At 41.0% G+C, this 20,908-nt stretch overlaps 1 protein-coding gene across 1 annotated transcript in view; it reads left to right on the forward strand.

The window, feature by feature from the left end:
• Positions 1–20,908, forward strand: part of LOC137369463 (E3 ubiquitin-protein ligase UHRF1-like) — a 160,876-nt gene that overhangs the window by 85,870 nt on the left and 54,098 nt on the right. Inside the window, exon 5 of the mRNA XM_068030711.1 lies at positions 2,775–2,993. Coding sequence (XP_067886812.1) covers positions 2,775–2,993 — 219 coding nt within the window. The remainder of the gene's footprint in view (positions 1–2,774; positions 2,994–20,908) is intronic.

The raw sequence follows: 20,908 nt of genomic DNA on the forward strand, positions 1-20,908 counted from the left end.
AGGTGAGAGCAGTTCCTTGTGCTGCCTCACTGGTGAGGGAGAATGGTCTCAGCTGACAAGCAACTTTTGGCACCTGAAGCGAACTGAGTAGAAGCACAGAGTGCATGATGCGGAGTGGAGCAATGTCTCCTGCTTGTATGTAATTCTGTCTTTTGCAGTCATTTAATTTGCAGATTCAACTTGGATGCAAGCAAGGAAGCTTGACTTTACTGTTTGGATGAGAAACATAAGAACAAGCCTGTTCTGCCATTCAGTTAGATCATGGCTGATCTGTACCTTAACTCCATTTACACACTTATCCCCTATCCCTCGATTAGCTTATCTAACAAAAGTCCTTACGACTTCAGACTACAAATTTGAAATGATCCACTATCCACAGTCTTTTGTGGGAGAGAGTTCCAGATTTTCGCCATGTTTTGTATGAACAAATTAATATTAAAGTTGTACTGCATTGTTCTGGATTCCTCAACATGAGCAAACAGTTTCTCTATCAACCTTATCGAATCCCTTAATCACTTCTAATACCCCGATTAGATCACCCCTCAACCTTCTAAACTCGAGGGAATAAAGCCAAGTTCATGCAACCGTCCCTCAGAGTTTAACCTTTGGTATCATTCTGGTGACTGTACACTGTACCCTGCCAAGACCATTGTAGCTTTCAGAGCTTCAATTCCCAAAACTGAACATAAGTACTCGAGATAGAGTCTGACCAAGGCTTTGCACAATTGAAGCATCACTTCCTCATTTTTGAATTCCAGATCTCTTGAGATAATGGTCAATATTCCATTTGCCTGTATGATTGCCTCTTGTTACCTGTGCATGAACCTTTAGTGATTTGTGTACATAGATAGTTAAATCCCTTTGCTCCCCCATAGCTCCTATTCTCTCACTAAGAAAATATTCTGATTTTATCTTTCTCGGCGACACAGTAGATGATACTTTCCCAAACTGAAATCCTTCTGCCATTGTTTCGCTCACGCACTTACTCTCTTTATGTTCCCTTTGTAATTTGCTGCTCCCATCTTCACAAGTTAATGTGCCTCTCAAGTTAGTGTCATCTGCAAACTTGGATATACAACTCTCTATTCCTTTATCCAAGTCATTAATATACATGGTAAGAAGCTGTAGACATGCCTGGGGAGCACAGTTTGGCACTCCCCACCAATCAGAGAACCCTTTCCCCTTACTCTGTCTTTTACGTCTCAACCAAGTACCAACCTGTGCCACAATTACCTCCAACTTCATCAGTTTTTGCTAATGAACTATTGTAAAGAATCTTGTCAGATGCGTTCTGGAAATGCATGGGCACAACATTCAAATCCACTATGCTAATAACCTCAAAAAAAAAATCAACTGAATTACTCAGACCCACCCCCTCCCTCAAAACCTGATCACAAAATCCTTACCGTCTCTCTAATCAGCTGATAGTTGCTCGTGTTCAGTCACTTAGTCTTTGACAATGGATTCCAGTAACTTTCCCACCATTAACATCAAACTGACAGGTCTGTAGTTACCTTCTTTCTCTCTTCTTCCCTTGAATAATGAAGAAACATTTGTAATTTTCCAATCCAAAGGCACAACTTCTAAATCTAGAGTTTTTTTGGGAAACTATAAAGAATGCACCTATGATGTCCATATCTATTTCTCTTAATAGTCTGGGATGGGATGAAGTTATCAAGTCTTGGAGATTTGATTATTTTCTGCATTACCACTTTAAAAAAAAAAGTACTTAATTTGTACTAAAAGTACCATGGAGCTTGCTTCTACTGGGCATCAGAATTTGCACATCATAATGTGCGGCAGGCCGGAAGGATGGTTTTGCCCGACAGACTTTTTAAATGAATGTAAAGGAAAAAATAAGTGAAATATATTTGGATTAATTGCTGACAAGGTCATCTTAGTTCCTGGAAGTTTGCTGTCAAATGACGGTTTATTTAGTTTTGGGGCTAATTTGTTTAAGGAAAACGGTAGTAGTAGATTGTGTGATGGAAGAAAACCTTTGTCTCCTGGCAGTTTTGATCCACCTGTTGCCTAAACCATTGTTAGGAAAATTCTGGAACCAGAGCGTCTCCTTTGAAAATTCTCTTGGACAAGTGTTGTCTCCCATATGTTCCAAAGTTCTAAAAGGTCTTATTATTGCGACGAGATCTGTTAACTCAAGGACCCTTGTCCTTGGGACTGTGATTGCCACGACAGTTGCTTATAGTTTCACAGAGTTGCTTGAGTTGGTCAACACCTTCACTCCAACAGCTTGGGACTGATGCTCTATTCTTGGAGAGTTGGTGTGATTTTGAGTTTTGTATCACTGGGGAATCTTTCGACTTTCAGCTGGTAGATGCACTGCTGGGGGCCCTTTTTGAAGGTTATAATTTGTGCATACAAGTCACACTGGTTAAAGTTTATCTATCAGCATGTGGCTATTTCACTGTATGGGTAACACACATTTGAATGTATCTACTTGCAAGAGCGCAGTTCATTCATAAAGTGACAATTATATTCCTTAGTTATTTCATGATATTCTGTCTTCTGGCTGACTCTCCTGGAAACTAGAGAAGGAGCTTTGGTTGTATGATCAGATAAGCCGTATTATCTTTGTAGCGTTGCTGCTGTTGTAATAAACCCAGGAAAAGTTCAAGTAAACCATACATTTGGCTAGTTGAGTTTAGACATTTGTGTTTCAAGCAACAAAATATATTTTTATTGTTTTATTCTGTTAATCTGGAAATTTACAAAGAATTTTGCTTTTAACATTGGGTTTTTCTTTCTGTCTTCAGTTATCCAGAGAACGGAATAGTGGGAATGTGTGCAGAAAATGTTCGCCCACGAGCAAGGACTGTTTTGAAGTGGGATCAGCTTCGAATAGGACAAGCTGTGATGGTAAATTACAATTTAGAGATACCAGAGGAACGTGGTTTCTGGTTTGATGCAGAAGTTACCGCTCTGAAGGAGACATCAAGGACAAATAAAGAAATCTTTGTTAAAATTCTTTTGGGGTAAGCATTCATTGGCATGCAGTGCAGAATGTTTACGTTTTCTGTGAATATGGATATAAAACACTGGTGCTTTCATGCAATCTGCTGAATTATAACGGAGGATATCGTGCCTGTGAGTATAAATAAAGCTGTTATATCAAAAAGGGTAAGGCACAACAGTGAAAGATCACTGTTTTCATTTTGTGATGCTATGATGCACTGCTGTTAGCAGGTATCTCACTATTTAAAAATAAAAATTGCACTTTGAAAGGGGGGGAGGGCGGGGGAAAAGTGTTTCATCCAAACCCAGCAAGATTATTTCTGCACCAATAGTAACTGTTCAGGACATGCCTAAATGCTGGAAATAATACAAAGATTGTCAACTCAGCTTGCTGGTGAAATAATTTTAGTCTTGGTGCATCTGACTTCAGTATATACAGGCATCTAACTTTGTTTACTGCAAATTCATCTGATTACCTGTCTGTTTGCAGATGTTAATATCAGATAAGCAGAACGTGTATGAAGTGTAATCTCATGTGAACTGAAACATGAGCAAAATGTGTCTGCTGTCTTATAAAGTTCCATTATGGCACTGAATGCATAAACAAAGTTAAACTTTTCAGAAGAACCCCCAATGGTTTGATTGGAATGGAGAAATGCCTTTTAATATTCCAAATGTCCAGAGTGCAGAATAACCTAAGTGTCTTTGCTCATTTTATGACTTTCATATCCAGGTTAATGTTTCAGGTTCATGACCATTCGTCAGAACTGGAAAAAATTAGGAATGGAACGGGTTTTAAACAAGTACAGAGGCAGGGAAAGGGTGGAGTGGCAGAAATAACAAAAGGGAAGGATTGTGATAGACGGCTGGATAGATCAAATGTCAGAGGGGAGGATGGTGTAAGACAAAAGGGAGTGATAATATGACAATAAAAGAAACAAAAGATGGGTCCAGAATTGCTGAAAATGACGAAAGCATAATTGTTATTCATCAATACTGTCCAAAAAAAAATGGGGCAGTGGATACAGTCTGAAACTGTTGAACTTGGTTTTCACTCTGGAAGACTGTAAAGAGCCTCATGGAAAGGTGAGGTGCTGTTCCATGAACTTCATCAGAACAGTGTGGGAGGGAGAGGAGAGTGTTAATGGGGCAGTGAATTAAAATGACAAGCGACCGGAAGCACAGGGTCATGTTTGCGGACTGAATGGAGGTGTTCCGCAAAGCGATCACCCAGTCTGCGTTTGGTCTTCCCGATGCAGAGGAGACCCTATCGTGAGCAGTGAATACATATACTAAATTGAAAGAAGTACAAGAAAATCATTGTTTTACCTGGAAGGAGTGTTTGCAGCCCAGGATGGTGGAAAGGGAGAAAGTAATAGGGTCAGGTGTTGCATCTCCTGTGCTTGCACAGGATGGTGCTGTGGGTGTGGGATGGGGAGGGGATGTTGAGGGTGATAGACTGGAACGAGTAGGACTGAAACAAGGAACAAAAAGGCAGGCAAAGTTGGGACCCAAACTGGTTCCCATAGCATCATAATTTATTTGGAGGGAGTGAGTGCAAGCAAAGGAGGAGCAGTTCAATGCAAGGACAAGATCATCCAGTTGGAGTCGTGTTATGCTTGATATGGATTGGTTGGACCTCTGTGTTCAAGAAAGAAAGAGAGCTCCTGAGCCATCCTGGTGGGGGATGGAGGTGTTACAGGGATTGGATGTCCATAGTGGAAAGCTCGGATGTTTTCAAACCCTTTTTTGGGGATGGTGGTGGTGGAGGCCCTTTTTAAATATCATAATTGTAAATTGTGTTGGAAACCCCTGTTTTTCACAAGTCATCCACTTAAGGGAATAGAGTTGTAAACTTGCAGACAATATGTTTTCCTTATTAGTATACAGTGACAAAAATAACATGCAACTAGCTCAACAAACAGACTAAATATATTTAAATCTGATGTGAGCGAGAGAGACAGTAATCTGATCTCACAGATCCCCCAGCGGTCGTCTTTTGGACCTCAGATTGAAAGCATGGGTTCAATTACTCCTATTAATTCATGCTTTGTAGCATAAATAGCTTCAATTGATGATGCATCATTTCTGGCAGTCAGGTCCGCTGCAGCCTTTCATTGCATGTATAGACTTTTGCAGTGTTTTCTAGTTTATTGCATCACCCATGTACCTCCTCACCTAGAATTCTTGTCATAAAATTCATATGGGTCATGAGACTGACCATGAGCTTAATCCAGTCTTCACCTAAATTCAAAATTTTAATCACACAAAGCACCCTTTGGTTTTACTGCTCATGACAGAACTATACCGCTGTCATCTGAGGGATTTTATTTTATCTTTCTAAACTTTGGAGCGTGGTATTTTTTTAAAACTGGTTTGCATAAATAAATTAAGCCTAATTTATGTGCAAGTACAATTATTTCAATATTGCTTCAATATTGCAAAAGCTAGCAAGTCTATTTCACACCAGACTGAAGCAGGTTGCACATACTGCATCTTCAGTGGCTACAGCCCTGCCAGTGGCTATGGCCTCAGCAATGGCTCTTCCCACGATAACCTGCACCATTTCCTCCATGGGGATTAGAACAAGCAGACATGCCTCTCCCCACTCCGATTAGCTCCTGCTGCCTCCAATTGTGTGCCATCCTCTCCTGCAAAGTGGCTGGGATAGGGGGAGGTGTGTGTCAGTGTCATGCAATCTGTTTGCCTGATGTGGTGCTCAAGAGTGAATAGCTAGCAGTATGTGCAACCTGTAAGATGTGGGTTTGAGGCTTGCAACAGTGTGTGAGGGCGAGGTGAACATATGAATGTTAGGTATGAGTCCTGATTGTTGATAAGTGAGTGATGGGGGTGTGGTACAGTTAGTAGGATATGATATTTGAAGATGCATTCACTGACCTTGACCATACCTATGAGGTCATTAAATTTCTGGCGTTGCATCCAGGTCTTTGGGGCTATACTCCTGGCATTGACCTCCCCAGCTTTTGATTGTGTGTCTGGAGGGTCTCCTGGACATCTCTCCTACTTTCCACCTCCTCCACCAAGACCTCCAGTGCAGGGTGTGAAAATGTGGGTGCCCACTGTCTCCCATGGCCAGCTATTCTTCATACTTTCCTTGGTTAGATTCACTTGTAAAACAACTCCCAACACCGACTTCAACCACAGTGAACCCTTCCTTTCAGCGGTGAGGACTTGCTTGAAGTAGTGCAAATTAGTAATGATATTGAGTCCCCTGCAGATGTATGCAACCAATGAACACCATAGGGAGCACTGGCCGCAGGCAGAAATCATTATAACCAAGTTGGTGTACTGCCTACATTCCACTCAATGGGCACAGGTTAATCATGCATCGTAATTCCCTCCCACGGTTTAGGGTCTGACCAATTTAACCCCCAGAGTTTTCTGAGTTCACCAAAGACAATAGTGATTGAAAATAACTGAGTTTGCGATTATTTAATTCCTTTTCACTTAATGTAAAATGTGAATCAGGTTTAGAAATGATTATCTATGTGATTATCTTGATATTCTACCAACTCAAGTTTTGGAATGAAGTCATGTTTGGCAGGTGTTGCATATGGGGAAGTTTCTACTTGCACTTGGCTTGGGTCGAAGATGTTCTGGTTTCCATCACTAACGTTCCTGCTTGCAGTGTTTCCTTTCGAACTTGCTTTAACTTTTTACAACTAGATCCACAATCCTGGTAAAGTGATCAACGACAGTGGATACAGTACAGTGCCAGTGACCCTCCCCTACCTCAACAGATGGCTAGAGAGAAGTATGGGAAAATAAGACTAGTCTGGGAAATTGGGAGAAGGGAAAACAGCAAAATTAATATAGCTCTTTCAAAACTGCTATCATCACCATTTCTGTGCCTCTGTCCTCACAAACTAATGCCTCAGCTCTAACCTCCTGTTCCTAGACCTTTGAACATTCCAGATTATAACTATCTCTCCCACAGTTAGGTTTTTGCAGCTTCCATTTGCAGAAACAAAATGGTTCTAACCAACGTCTCCACTGTCTGAAAATGTTTAATTTTCTCCAGTTAAAATCTTAGATGAGTGAAGCCATCATCTTAAACCCCTGGCACAAACTCTATCCCCCTCCCAACCACTGACACGCCTGGATTAGGCTGTTCAGAACTTCGGCATCCTGCTCAACCCTGAGCTCTGTTTATGACCACATATTCTCCGCATCTTGAAGGCCGACTACTTCCACCTCCAATAACATTGCTGCCTCAGCCCATCTGCTGCTGAAACTCTTATTCGTACTTTTGTCATCTCCAGACTTGTTTGTTCCCAATGCTGTCCCTTGGCCAGTTCTAATCTCTCCTCCTTTGTTCAGCCTCCATTTTCCGGATTTAGTCCATTTTTCCACATTAATGCTGCCACGTAAATACTTGTTGATGCTGACCTTTACATTTTATTGATAAATGATTATTTTTGTTTTTAAAGTGCACATATACTTGGCTAGTTTTCAATAGAGGCTTTTCTATATGCCACAGGAACCCTAAACCCCACATCAGTGGAGGGACTTGGCTTTGATTCTCGTTAATTTCATTGTGGAAGTCAACGGTACACTATCAAGTGGGAGAGAAAATTAGAATGTCGACTAATCTATGACATTCTTATGCATTTCCTAACTTCTGTTTCTCGTACAATTTTGGTAGTGGTTTAGGAGTAGATGCTGTGCTTTGTTGGTATGGCAAAGAGAATAGATCAGAGAGGTTTGGAAAAGAAAGGAATGACAGAGAATAAGAAAATTACTACATTTACAGCATAGAAACAGGTCACTCTGCCCAACTGATCTATTCGGATGTTGAAGCTCCACACAAGCCTCCTCCTACCCAGCTTCACCTCACCTCATCAACATATCCTTTTCATTCCCTCATACACATAGCATTTTATGCCATTTGCACCAATTGCTCCATATGTTAGCAAGTTCCACTTTCCGAGTAAAGAAGTTTTTCCTGAATTCCTTATTGGATTTATTGGTGACTATCTTAAATTTATGGCCCCTAGTTTTGGAATGTCCCACAAATGAAAACGTATCTGTGTCAAACCCCTTCATAATTTAAAGTCAGCACTTTACTGAAGAAAATCCCCAGTTTGTTCGGTCTTTCTGGTAGTTATAACCTCTCAGTTCTGGTAAAACTTATTTTTGCAGTTTCTCCAGTGCTTTTCTATCTTTTTGTAATATGAAGACTGTGCATGTAACTCTTAAGTGCAGTCTAACCAAGGTTCTATATAAGCTTGACATAACTTCCCTCCTTTTGAATTCCATTCCCCTAGAATTGAACTTGTACTTTGTTTGCATTTTTTATGGCTTTAACAGTATTGCTACTTTTTCATTTTGTAAACCTGTACCCTGGATCCCTTTGCTCCTCTACTCCATTTAGATTCTTAATTTCATTATTCCTCCTACCAATGTGCATCGCCTCACACTTCTATTGGAATGCATTTATCATTTACAGGCTAAATCTGTGCATTTGTTAATGTCTAGTATTTTGTCACAATCTTCCTCGATATTAGCTATACCCTCAATTTGGTGTCATCTGGAAATTTTGCTAGCGTTCTTCCAATTCCTGAATCCAGATCATTTATGTAAATTGTGAACAGCAGTTCACCTGATTGCGTTCCCAGTCTCCTCCTTTGCCTGGTGACTTGAAATTATTTGGCATTGTCAGCACTACTCCAGGATCATTAAACAACTACAAACACAGTCCTTTACTTAAACCATATACAACGGAGGTAGATTTAAAGATGTATACATTTTCGTAAGTAATATATTAAAAATATTGGAAATCAATTGATTGGGTAATGTGGAAATGATTTGTGAATCAGTAATAGCACTTACTTATGGTGTGCTGTGTGTGGACTGTTCCATTTACAAAGACATCCTCTAAAATTAAGGTGGAGATAATCCAATTACAAGTAAGCTTTGTCAATTTATTTTTGCATCTGTCTGGTGCCAGATTTGACCAGTGCAAGCAATGCGGTTTTAATTTTTTTTTGCTTGCGGCATAATGCAAATGGAAACTTTTTATGCCAGACTGATTTGAATTATGTTGTTTTGCAGCTGGTTTTCAAGGCTGAGGATGGAGATTTTAATACTGATCGTATGCTATTTACAGTGCCGAAGGTTGATGGTGATTCTGCACTGTAAATCTTACATTTCCAGCTTCAGCGTAAATGGGCCTTCGCCTATTTTTTTTGATGGCCAAGCAACCATTTTTCTCAATGGTGGTCACTCACTTCAGCTGATTTTACATTTGTAAAACTCTTCAGTTTAAAAATCCATCAAAATACTTCATTTGAAAAATAAGAGCACTCAAACTGTTAAAAGAAAAATAACATAATCTGGATATTTAAAAAGCTTTTTGAATACCAAGCTTATTTTCTTCCACAATGGGATTAAGGAAAAAAAAGCGAGAGTATTTTCCATTGTGTATTAATGTTCCATATTACCGGATGTTCATCTGGAAGAAATGGCAGAATTCAGTAGCATGTAAACGTGGCTGTGTGCGTTTAGGGAAAATAGACGAATTAACTGATTCACTGTTCAAACCTTGCCAAAAAGTATTGGGTAACTTGGATTTTAAATGCATTGTAAATCTTCATTTGCCCCCTTATCTGTATCAAGTTGCCCTTTAAATCATTAACAGTTGGCTGAAATGAAAAGCCCATGGACATTAGCCTACATGTTTCCTTTTGTTGACCTCAAATCTGTTTGGTGTTTTTCTTTTGTAACCACGGCAACTGCCAATTTGATGAGCCTACTGAAGTAGAAAGACCATAGTGTTTTGCCAAGCTGAATGGAAATTCTAAATCCAGTATGGGAGGAAGAGGGAGTAGGCCTTGAAGCCGGAACATAACTATGAGGCTGAATTCGTAAATGCAAATTTGGTTTAAATTTTAAATCCATCCAATCCTAAAATATAGGTTTTTAGATTGCACATTCTTGCTTGTTTGTTCTCTCTCTCTCTCTCTCTCTCTCTCTCTCTCTCTCTCTCTCTCTCTCTCTCGCACACATCTACAGGAATTAAGTAAGGATGGGTGGGGAGAAAGAAAAGATATGGGTCTGAATTTTACGAGCCCCTCAACGCCATGTGTTGTGGCAGGGAGGCCCGCAAGATTCTGCGGGGAGGGGCCCGCCTCGACCCCCGACATCTTGAAGGGCCCGCCGCATATTAGGCGGCGGGGGGACCTTGGTGCAGCCCCCTGCAGCTTGGCGGTGAGGCCTTCATCTACATATTCAAATCAACCTAAATTATATGTAAATGCACTTGCCTGCTGGCGGGGTCCATCCCACGCCGATTTTACGGCTGCCGTCTGTACCTCGCGCGCGCCTTCGGAGTTCTGAGGCGAGAACCTGCTGGGGAGGGGGGGGCAAAATAAAATTTTCTGGGCCGGAGTGGTGGAGGAGCGGGGAAAACATTTTTTATTAGTTGTGGGAATGGTGGGAAGGAGTTGATCGGCAGAGTGCGCAAAGTTTGGGGTTGAAAGGTCGGGACTGTCAGAAGTGGTTTTTTGGGTGGGAGAGGGAAATTAAATTTATTGTTTGATCATTGTGGGGGCGGGTGGGGAGGCAGTGGAAGTAGCGCTTTTATGTTCAATTTAATGTTTTTCTTGAAATTTATAGTGCTGGTCCCTTTAAAATTTGACATCAGCTGTCATGTCTTGAAGCCCTTTAAAAATGGCACCTGTGCAGTGCCGCCAGACGCGGTTGCCAGAGACACGGCGGCCGCCCCCTCTGCATCGGGGGCAGCCCCCCCCCCCCCCCCCCCCCATTTAAATCAGCCCCCACACGTTGTATCGCGGGGGCTGTGTGACGGCACTTCCATGTTGGAAAGCCACCTCTCTCGGAGTGCAGCCCGCTAATAAAATCCAGCCCATACTCTGAGATCATTTAATTGACACCAAACTTAAATTGTTTCAGGCACACTTTTTAAAACCGCCGTCTTCACTTCTAGACACCGGTTTTTCAAAAATGTTGCTGCTGAACATTTCTAGACATAAAACTCTGAATGTTTTATGTTTATAGTACTGTTCCTGTTTTTCTGTTTAAACGCAGTGGTAAGAGCCGACTGTTAATGGCTTAAAATATCAAAAACACATTTTTTTCCCACACCCATAATATTGCTATATTTTTAAAACTGGCCCCTTCAGTGCACTCAGCATATCTATATGCACTGAAGTGTGGCTTTTTAATGTTTTGCATTAATAGCTCAACATCTTTCATGGTGATGATCTGTATTTTGCTTATATTTTGAGAGATTTTTCTGTTCTGATTTCGTGTTAAGTGCCCTCCCCCTTTGGATAGAAAGGTGGCATTTGCCTGTTCAGATAGATTTGCTCTCTTCTCAACCACATTTCTAACAATGCCTGCTCTGTCTTCAAAAACAAAATGGGCTGAATTTTCCCGGCCCGTTGGCAACAGGCTGGGAGGCAGGATGGTGGCAAAATGGTGGGAGGAGGGATTGGGAGGGGAGCTCAACATCTTCCCATTGTCATGCCATATTGCCAATGGCAGGGAACTTGGCAGCTCAGCGGCCCACTGGGTGGCCAATTGACTCAATTAAGGGCCACTTCCTGCCTCCGCGGGCATTCTTGCCTACTTCGGGAGGGTCTGTCGCCGCACGGGGAGACTGCCAGGTAAACCATGACGTCCTCTCGGTGGATTCTGGGGAGGGGTGCCCTCCTTGATGGACATTCCATGGACCACAGTGGCGGCCCCGGCAGTAATCGCCACCCTCACAGCGACGATGCCGCCAGTGTTCTACGGCCACACCCCTGAATGCGGCTTCCCCCACCCCAACTCGCCTGTCTTTGAAGGTGCCCCGCCATTGAGGCACCCTCTCCCTTGAGCACTGGCCAGCACTAGTGGTGGCGTTGCTGAGGCTGCTCAGTTGCAGCGCTCTGGACCGGTGGCTCTTGGCAGCAGGACGTCAGCCTCTTATTTGACTGCCGCTGGCAATATGCCACGCTGGGTTCCGCTGCAAGCCGAAGCATGCTCACCTCTCGCTTTCAGCCCCAGAACCCGAACTTTCAGGTAAGCAACAAAATTCGGTCCCTTAAAACTGGATTGGTTTTGGAGAGGTTTTTGTATCAACAATTAGATAATCTGCAATTCTTTTTGCAGTTCCTTCATTCGTGCCTCAGCATGAGTGACAGAGCAAGCGCTTTCACACTATAATCTGATATGCAACTTCTTTTAATAAAGTGCAGTTAACTGTTCCTTAATAGGTCTTAAAACTTTATTCTCCTGAGGTAATATCAAAGCCATAACTAGCTATGGCTCAGTCCAGGCATCCACTTTCCCCTGGGCAAGCTGTGCTTGCTTTCTCTATCACCATTTAAACTAAATGGGAGGCCACTTCTTCATTTCAGGTATTCACCCTCAGTTCTCACTTCATTTGATTTTGAAGATCTGAAATATAGACTGTCTTAAAATTTGAAAGGTAGAAATATAATGAGATGATTTTAAGAGAAAATGGACACCATAAACATTAATTTACTTTATATACTAAGTTGGCAACTTTTTATATGAGGTGATTTAGTCTGCTGTTGTGCGTTCAGATAGAATTAGTTTCAAATTGCCAGCAAAATTTGTTTTTGTTGGACTTAAAAGTTCTGTGTAAAGTTAAATTGCAGGTGGAAATAAAAGCAATGCAACAGAAGCTCAGATACTTGCCTTTGTCCACACAAATGATATAATTCTGAAGGAACTGAAGATGGTGGAAAACAGTTGCACAATTGAGAGTCGTTGCAGATCCTTTACAGTAGTGACCCAGAATAAAAACAGTGTCATTCTGTGTCTATCTTTGTGAGTATAGTAAGGGTGTGAAGCCATCCCCTGCCCTGTTTAAAAATATTTTTTCGAAGTTAAAGGCTTCTATAACGTAATCAGCAACTGATCTCAAAGCTGCTTGCCACCAAGTTTATTTCACGAAGGTAGCATCTAATTATATTCATTACTGTTAAAAGGATTTTTAAAAAATGATTTGCTATGATTTTCTGACTTAGATCAGTGCCAATAGCCTTTCAAGAACATACATTTACGTATCTTTACGAGGCATATTGTGGATGATTCACTTGTCTGTGGATGAACATCCATTGAATATGAGGAAAACCTGATCAATATGTTGCTGAATGTTAACTTTGAGTGAGCTGTGACTTTTGTTTCAGTGACCAGAGGGATATAGTGTGATGCTACCTGTACTGCTGCAGATAGTGATCCATGTTCACCTGCAGGTGTTGCCACTACATAGTCTTTCCAAATACTCATTGCATGATGTGGTAAGCTTGTATCCAAGTGTTCAGATCTCCCAGGTTCTTGCATTCGGGAATAAAGTGTTACTTCAGAATGGTTTGATAAGATCACTTAAATGATTGTTTTAGCACTAAGCTTTTTACTGTTGAATTCTTTTTCATGGGATCTGGGCATCGCTGGCTAGGCCAGCATTTATTGCCCATCCCTAATTGCCCTTGAGAAGGTGGTGGTGAGCTGCCTTCTTGAACCGCTGCAGTCCATGTGGGGTAGGTGCACCCACAGTGCTGTTAGGAAGGGAGTTCCAGGATTTTGACCCAGCGACCGTGAAGGACCGGCGATATAGTTCCAAGTCAGGATGGTGTGTGGCTTGGAGGGGAACTTGCAGGTGGTGGTATTCCCATGCATCTGCTGCCCTTGTCCTTCGAGGTGGTAGAGGCCACAGGTTTGGAAGGTGCTGTCACTGTGCGTCTCATGGTAGAGGGAGTGAATGTTTGTAGATGGTGTGCCAATCAAGCGGGCTGCTTTGTCCTGGATGGTGTTGAGCTTTTTGAGTGTTGTTGGAGCTGCACCCATCCAGGCAAGTGGAGAGTATTCCATCACACTCCTAACTTGTGCCTTGTAGATGATGGACAGGCTTTGGGGAGTCAGGAGGTGAGTTACTCACTGCAGAATTCCCAGCTTCGGACCTGCTCTTGTAGCCACAGTACTTATATGGCTGGCTTAGTTCAGTTTTTGGTCAATTGTAACCCCCAGGATGTTGATAGTGGGGGATTCAGCGATGGTAATGCCGTTGAATGTCAAGAGGAGATTGTTGGATTCTCTTTTGTTGGCCATGGTTGTTGACCAGCACATGTATGGCGCAAATGTAATTTGTCACTTATCAGTCCAAGCCTGACTGTTCAGGTCTTTCTGCAATATGGCACAGAACTACTTTTGGTTCTGCACATTAATGTAAGCAGGCAGGAAGTATTCCTTAGAACAAGAAAAAAGGTGGCATACATAGTTATTGAGTGTAACATCTATCCCGTGCATTGATCTTTAGAAGAGGGAAGAGTTCTGCTGGAATATGTATGGTTAGCTCTCTAACATTGCACCATTTTTGACAAATTACCCAGGTTTTCGTTTTCTTTTAAGCTTGCAAATGTGTACCAGGATGATATCAAGGTTGTTGACATGATTAACAAATCCATTTGAAGTTTCAGCGGAGGGATTTTGAGCTGCTGATGCTTCTTGGCCAGCAGTTGCAAAGTTTTGTTCTCGTGCGTTAGTGGCCAGTGAATCAGAGTGATGGGCTCTGAAACGCTGCTGGTTTATTGTGTCCGTGATGAACTTGCAGTGCTTAGTGATGGCATGTAATTTGGTACTTGGTGTTTTACAGTGCCTATGCAGAAGAATAATGCTGATCTTCCTCATGACTGTCACCACAACCTTTTGAGAATAAAATTAGCACTGTCCTAGAATGCATTTTATATTGGCAGGATTTGTTTATATAAAAAGATGTGCGCTGTCCATCAATTTTAATAAACAGCATCTTTGTGCTTTTTTTTGTTTAAAACCTCCTAAGCCTGCACCAATATAACAAAGTATGACTTAGTCACACCGTGACTTTACCATTAACATGAATGTAATACTTTATGTAAGGAAGACTCCCAAGGAAACAATTCAAAAAGTCATCTTCAAGCTTTTCTGTAATCCCTTGCTATCCTAAGTGGAGGAACTTTTATTATACATTCTCTCTAATAGAAAGTTTTCACCTCAAAAGCAATTCCTTGCTGTAATCGGAAATGGTCATTTAGTGTGTTTTGTAAGTGTGATTGCACCATTCAGTTCGATCAGACAAAAGGCTGTTACTAATTGGAGTATAAACTGGTGCCTTTTGCAGAAAAATATTCCCCCTTTTTCTAGTGTAGAGCAGATTTATCAGCAACAGATAATATACACACAAACAAGAGTCACGCACGCGCAGTTACTGTGAAGTCACTAATGTGTGATTTTTAACAAGTGCACATCTGTGAATCTTACACATGTACAATTAATGTGCAGTTGTACTGGGGAATTATCTGGTTATTAGTTTTACTGGTGGGTGGAAAGAGTGTGTGAATGAACTGTTGTCCTGAGCTTCCCCTCAGCCAGGCTTAAGTGGTGGAACACTCCTGTAGTGCCACCAGTGACTGCGATTCATGTTTGCTGCTGACAGCACATAGTGGTTGAGATGAGATGGGGAAGCACTTTGATTTGATTCCTGGTCTGTGCAGCACTAACTGTCAGCTTGGGTGCACTACAATTGGTCTCAGGTGCTCTGGGCTAGGATTCCTGCTCTTCATTGCTAACTATGATTCCTACTAGAAGTATGCATATGTAGATATTGGGTGATGATAGGACTGAACTTGACTGTAATGCTCTATCTAGGTTGCATTCATTAGCTGGCTTGGCTCACTAATCAACAACAGTGCTCTGGAGTACTGAGGATCTGTCCAGCTCAGATATTGGATTGGCATATTTGTGACACTGCTAACTTGGCTCCGCACTTCATTTGGTGAATGAGTCATATTGGAGCTGTGTGAAATCCAAACAGCCTGTGTCCTACTATTCTCTGCACCCTCCCCCTGCCTCCAGGAGGATAGTAACCAGTTGAGAGCTATCAAATGTGGGTTTCAAGTTTAAGCCCATGCTGGGTAATGGCAGATACTGGGAGTTCCTAATGATGGAATTGTGAGCAGCACAGCTGCTGATGAGTTATATAGGTTCTTTCCCGCTATCATCCTGACCACTGCATGGATGTAAATCGCATGCCATTAGATGGTGATTCTGTCACTTGAGGTGTGGAGCTTCAGCAGCTGCTTATTTCCCAACAATCCAGTCGTGATGGGTAATAAACAATGGTTAGGATATCCACCCTCCAGGTAAAACTTTTGACTTAAGTCGCTGCTTCCCCATCACCGAAATGATAGTGTAATTGCATTGTGGTAGTCACCTTGATCTAATCGTCCCATGCCACATACCAGACTTGCCAGCTGCTTAATTTGAGTGAAATGAGGGACCTTGACAAAGTGATGAGTCTGTTGTGAGGCTGACTCTTCCTCCAGAGTATCCTTGACGAGCTGGAGCCATCCCTTCCTTCAAAGGCTTCCCTTTTTTCTGTTGCCGCAAAACCACCTCACAGCTTGTTTTTGAATTCAGCGCACGGGCTCGAGGAAATCCTTCTGTTGCACGCCTAGGAGTTCTGAACCATGAATGAAAACTTTGCATGCATGTCTTGTAAATCATAAACTGCATTGGGATTTTGCATCATTTGAAGAACGATAAAGGTGTTCTTTCTTGGCATAGTCCTGGAGGACTGTGTGCACTCTGATGTCATTCATTGGGACCGATACCTATACACATCCACAATTGGGAGAGATGCTTCTCAAGCCTTCTGATCCTTGCTTGAGCCGTACAAGACTTTAATATTGCCTCGTCCACCTTATCAATAATATATCTTTGAAAAACGCCAATGGTTTAATTTAGTACAGGCTCCCCCTTATAGATCCCTGCTAGCTTTTCAGTAAGTTCTGCCTCTCAAGCTTCTATTGCATAAATGTTGTTTAAATGTTGAACTTAAAATAGCATCCTACTTTTTCAATAACCATTGTTACGACCCAGGTGAGAAAGAGGCCTTGGGTTCTCTTTCGGCCTTCACCTGGTTTTACCGTAACAGGGTTTAATTTTAAACAGTGTTTTTAGCTCCCCCTTGGTGAATCCTTGTTCACTGCTTTCCAATTATAAGGCAAAGAAGCCAGCACATACAGGCTTTCTTCGGTTTAAAGAAGAAAAGTTGAAATTTATTAAACTTAAACTCTAATTTGGTTAGCCCCTACGGATACGCGCCATGCCCCATGCTAGCATGCAAAAGCTATACACACATGCAAATAGAGACAGAAAAGAGCAGAAGAAAAATAAAGTAGAAAACTTTGAGGCAATATCTGAAGAATTGTTGTTACAGGTTTTCGAGCTCACTGTAGAGTCCTTGATTGTAGATGGATCTTTTCATTGGGGCCCAGTATTCTTCTTAAACCTTGTTCGCTGTAGGAGACTTTTCTCTCTTGGGGTTCATGTGGAATCAGAAGCTTCTGAGAAAGAGATGGGAGCAGACAGGAGAGAGACCTTCTCAGTCCAGGAACAAACAGCTTTCTGCCCAAACTGTTTGTACAAATTCAAAAAACTCAGGTTGCCCAGCAGGTTAGTCATGTGACTAAAATAAAAGCAAAATACTGCGGATGCTGGAAATCTGAAATAAAAACAAGAAATGCTGGAACCACTCAGCAGGTCTGGCAGCATCTGAGGAAAGAGAAGCAGAGTTAACGTTTCGGGTCAGTGACTGAGTTCCGATGAAGGGTCACTGACCCGAAACGTTAACTCTGCTTCTCTTTCCACTGATGCTGCCAGACCTGCTGAGTGGTTCCAGCATTTCTTGTTTTTATATTATATTAGTCATGTGACTAGCTGGTTTGACCATGTCTGTTTGTGTATTCGGCAATCTTAGCAGTCAACCTGGAATGGGAGATCCCCACCTTCTTCATTTGGTGATCAAAAGTTCGTTGTGGGTTGAATGTCAGAGAATGGCTGCTTTGTCCTTCCATCACTCTCTGTTGATATGCGAATGTCTCTTCCAGCCACGACTGATCTGTTTAACAAGGCGTCTTCACTCCAGTAATAGTTTAAAATGCATGTTCATGACAAAATTAATGCGCCTCATTCTTGGCAGGTGGGGGCCTAGCATGACACCATATATAGGTTATCATTCGCATATTGTCAAGCTCTTTTTCTGCGATTCCTGCAATTATAATTTCTTTTCCTCAGTGAAGTAGCTGTTAATACACTTTATTTCTGAATACCAGCTTTTCTGAGTCAATTTTAAGAGTGGCCGCTATTTTCTATTCTTTCATTTGCTGAACACATTTATTTTAGAAACCCCATTTGTTACTTAAAATATTTTAGCAATATGTCCATTGATTTCTCAAGTTTTAAAACTGTTCATTAGTCTGTAGATAGGAGAACTGCCTTAATTACTACATTCTTGTAAAAACATTCTGCTTATCCCGAATATTTCTCTTCACATTCCTACTTAACCATATTACCATCTGTTGGTCTTCAATTTGTTTTGACTTAGCCAAAATGTATTTGAATTGTAGATTTGCCAACCATGGCTTAAATACCTTCTGATTTTCTGCCATTGATCTCCAAAGCAATATTGTGTTCAGTTAACAATGTTTTTTTTTAAAAACTCATTTTACATTCTCTGTGGTTTTTTTGTGTTGTCTTTATTACATATCTGCAAGGCTGTTTTAATTCTAATAACAGTATAGATTCTGAATATGACATTTTAAATACTAATGTGTCAAACAAAGGCTTCTGATCTTCTGGGTTTTATTTAAATAATCCTGGTTCAAATTACTGAATGAAATCAGATAGGAGCAGTAAATTTGCTTTTTCAAGTCTAAGCAAAATGCTTGTAATCAGAAAATAATTTGATTTAATTGTGAAAAACAACTTTTGAAGCATGTACAGGACTTCAAGTAAATGCTAACAGTCTTCATAATGCATAATCCTAAAACAAGAACAGCAGTAGGCCATTCAGTCCATCGAGCTGGTTCTGTCATTCATTTAGATCGTGACTGAAAAATCAGTTGGCAGTTCTAATGAAAGAAAAATTGTCATAATTTTTCCTGATTGATGTTTATGTGGAACTAATGACAATAATCCAGTGTTTAGAGAAACCCATGTAAGAAATTGTGCATGCCTTTTCTTCCTCCCTTCCCAGCCTTTGGCAAGTACAGTTCAGTGACTAATCAGACCTGACAAATGAATATCTATACTTTTGAGGTAGTTACATGTAAACAGATGGCAAGTGAGCAGTTGGTTGGCGGGTTGTAGTTTGTGGCTGAGACCTGGGCTTGACTGATGGGGTGAAAGCCAATAAGGGACTTAACATGAAATAGAGAAGGTGTAATGAGCACAAAAGTATGCATACTGCTATGCACCTCTCACTTAACCATAAATATGACTATTGGGAAGTAGAAAGTATTTGCCTTGGTTTAGTAGAGCTGCTCTTCTGAGGTTGTAATTAAGCCACATTGCAAAAAGAGTTTCACTGTTCACTATGCAATTAAGTTATTAACTATATAAAAAGTACATTTATGATTTTAAGAATAGCAAACAGGACAAATCTTTTCCCATTGTTAGGGAAGAGTAGAGCAAGCTGCATTTTACATTTGATATGAGCTATACTTCTCTAACACTGATACCCTTCACCCACAATAAACGAATATTCAAAAGTAAACAAATATATGTTAAAAATAAAACTGAAAGAAAACACATTTGCTTCTGCTTAATAACTTCCTTGACAACTGTGCTGAGAGCAGGGCTGCACCTGTATGAATCCATGTCCTACCATTAAAATTAATTATACAATTAAACAGTTCTGTCATGTTTTAATGCTTGTGGAGGTGAAGAGATAAAAGAAAAGTACAAGTGACAAGATAATCTTGGATTAACCATTCCACTTTGTAGTAACTCAACATGTGGTTAAAATTAATATTCGTGTGTTTTGTGTTTAAATAGGTGTCAGAAAGCTAATTACAGCATGACATAGAGCTGTAATCAGTGTGTTAAAGTGCACTATTATTCACATGAGGTTCCCTATTCCAGAACTACTAGCAACAATTATTACAGCAGACTGGTTTTTTTTTTCTTTAACAACATTCATTTCAACCTCCACATGCAAGTCTTTGAGAGAGTAAGCACCCAAGGACACTATCCTTTTATGAAATTGCAGTCCAATATATGAGGAGCTCCTGCCCCCCCTCCCCCCCAACCCCCACACTCACACTTGAACATAAAGTCATCTTCTGGACTGCGCCAGTCATTCTTATTATTTTTCTCTTTAGTTAAATCTCTCTTGGTCTCTCTCACCAGAACGTGTGTAATCTCTGGTTATCTTTTTTAAACAAAAAAAATTACAGTTCAGAACTACTTCCCACAATCCGGACCAGCTAGAAAGGGGTTCCTTTGAGCTTTCTTTATCACTGCACCGATAAAAAGATCACAAAGGATGTAAAGGCACTTAATTAAGATAGAAGTGTTGGGGGTGGAGGGGAGGGGTGATGGGTGGATGATTGTTAAACTAATCAAACTTGGGATAAAACCTCTGGTACAGATAGATTGCATCCATGCATATTAAAAGAATTTGGGGAAGAGCGAGCAAGAAGCACCAGTACATAAAAATGCATTATGTACCTTATTTTAAAAAGGTACAAGTCCTTGGAGCTGTCGATCGCATCTGAATTTCAGTGGTAGGCAAGATAATGGAATCCTTACTGAAAGGTGTGTTGAAAAACCATCTAGAAACTGAAAATATAAAATAGTCACCACAGATTCCAAAAGGGAAGGTCATACTTGTCCAAGCTTATTGAGTTCTTTGAAGAAGTAACACAAAGGGTAAATCAGGGTGATGCAGTATATTTGGATTTCGCATAATAGCCTCATGACTAAAGTCAGAACATGTGGCGTCAGGGGCAAAGTAACAGAATAGTTAACAAGGTAGCTACAAAATAGAAAACTGAGTGTGTGGGTTTAAGGGAGTTACTCAAATTGTCAAATGGTAGGAAGTGGTGATCCACAAGGATTG

Source organism: Heterodontus francisci, chromosome 4 (assembly GCF_036365525.1).
Source record: "Heterodontus francisci isolate sHetFra1 chromosome 4, sHetFra1.hap1, whole genome shotgun sequence".
Taxonomy (NCBI): domain Eukaryota; kingdom Metazoa; phylum Chordata; class Chondrichthyes; order Heterodontiformes; family Heterodontidae; genus Heterodontus; species Heterodontus francisci.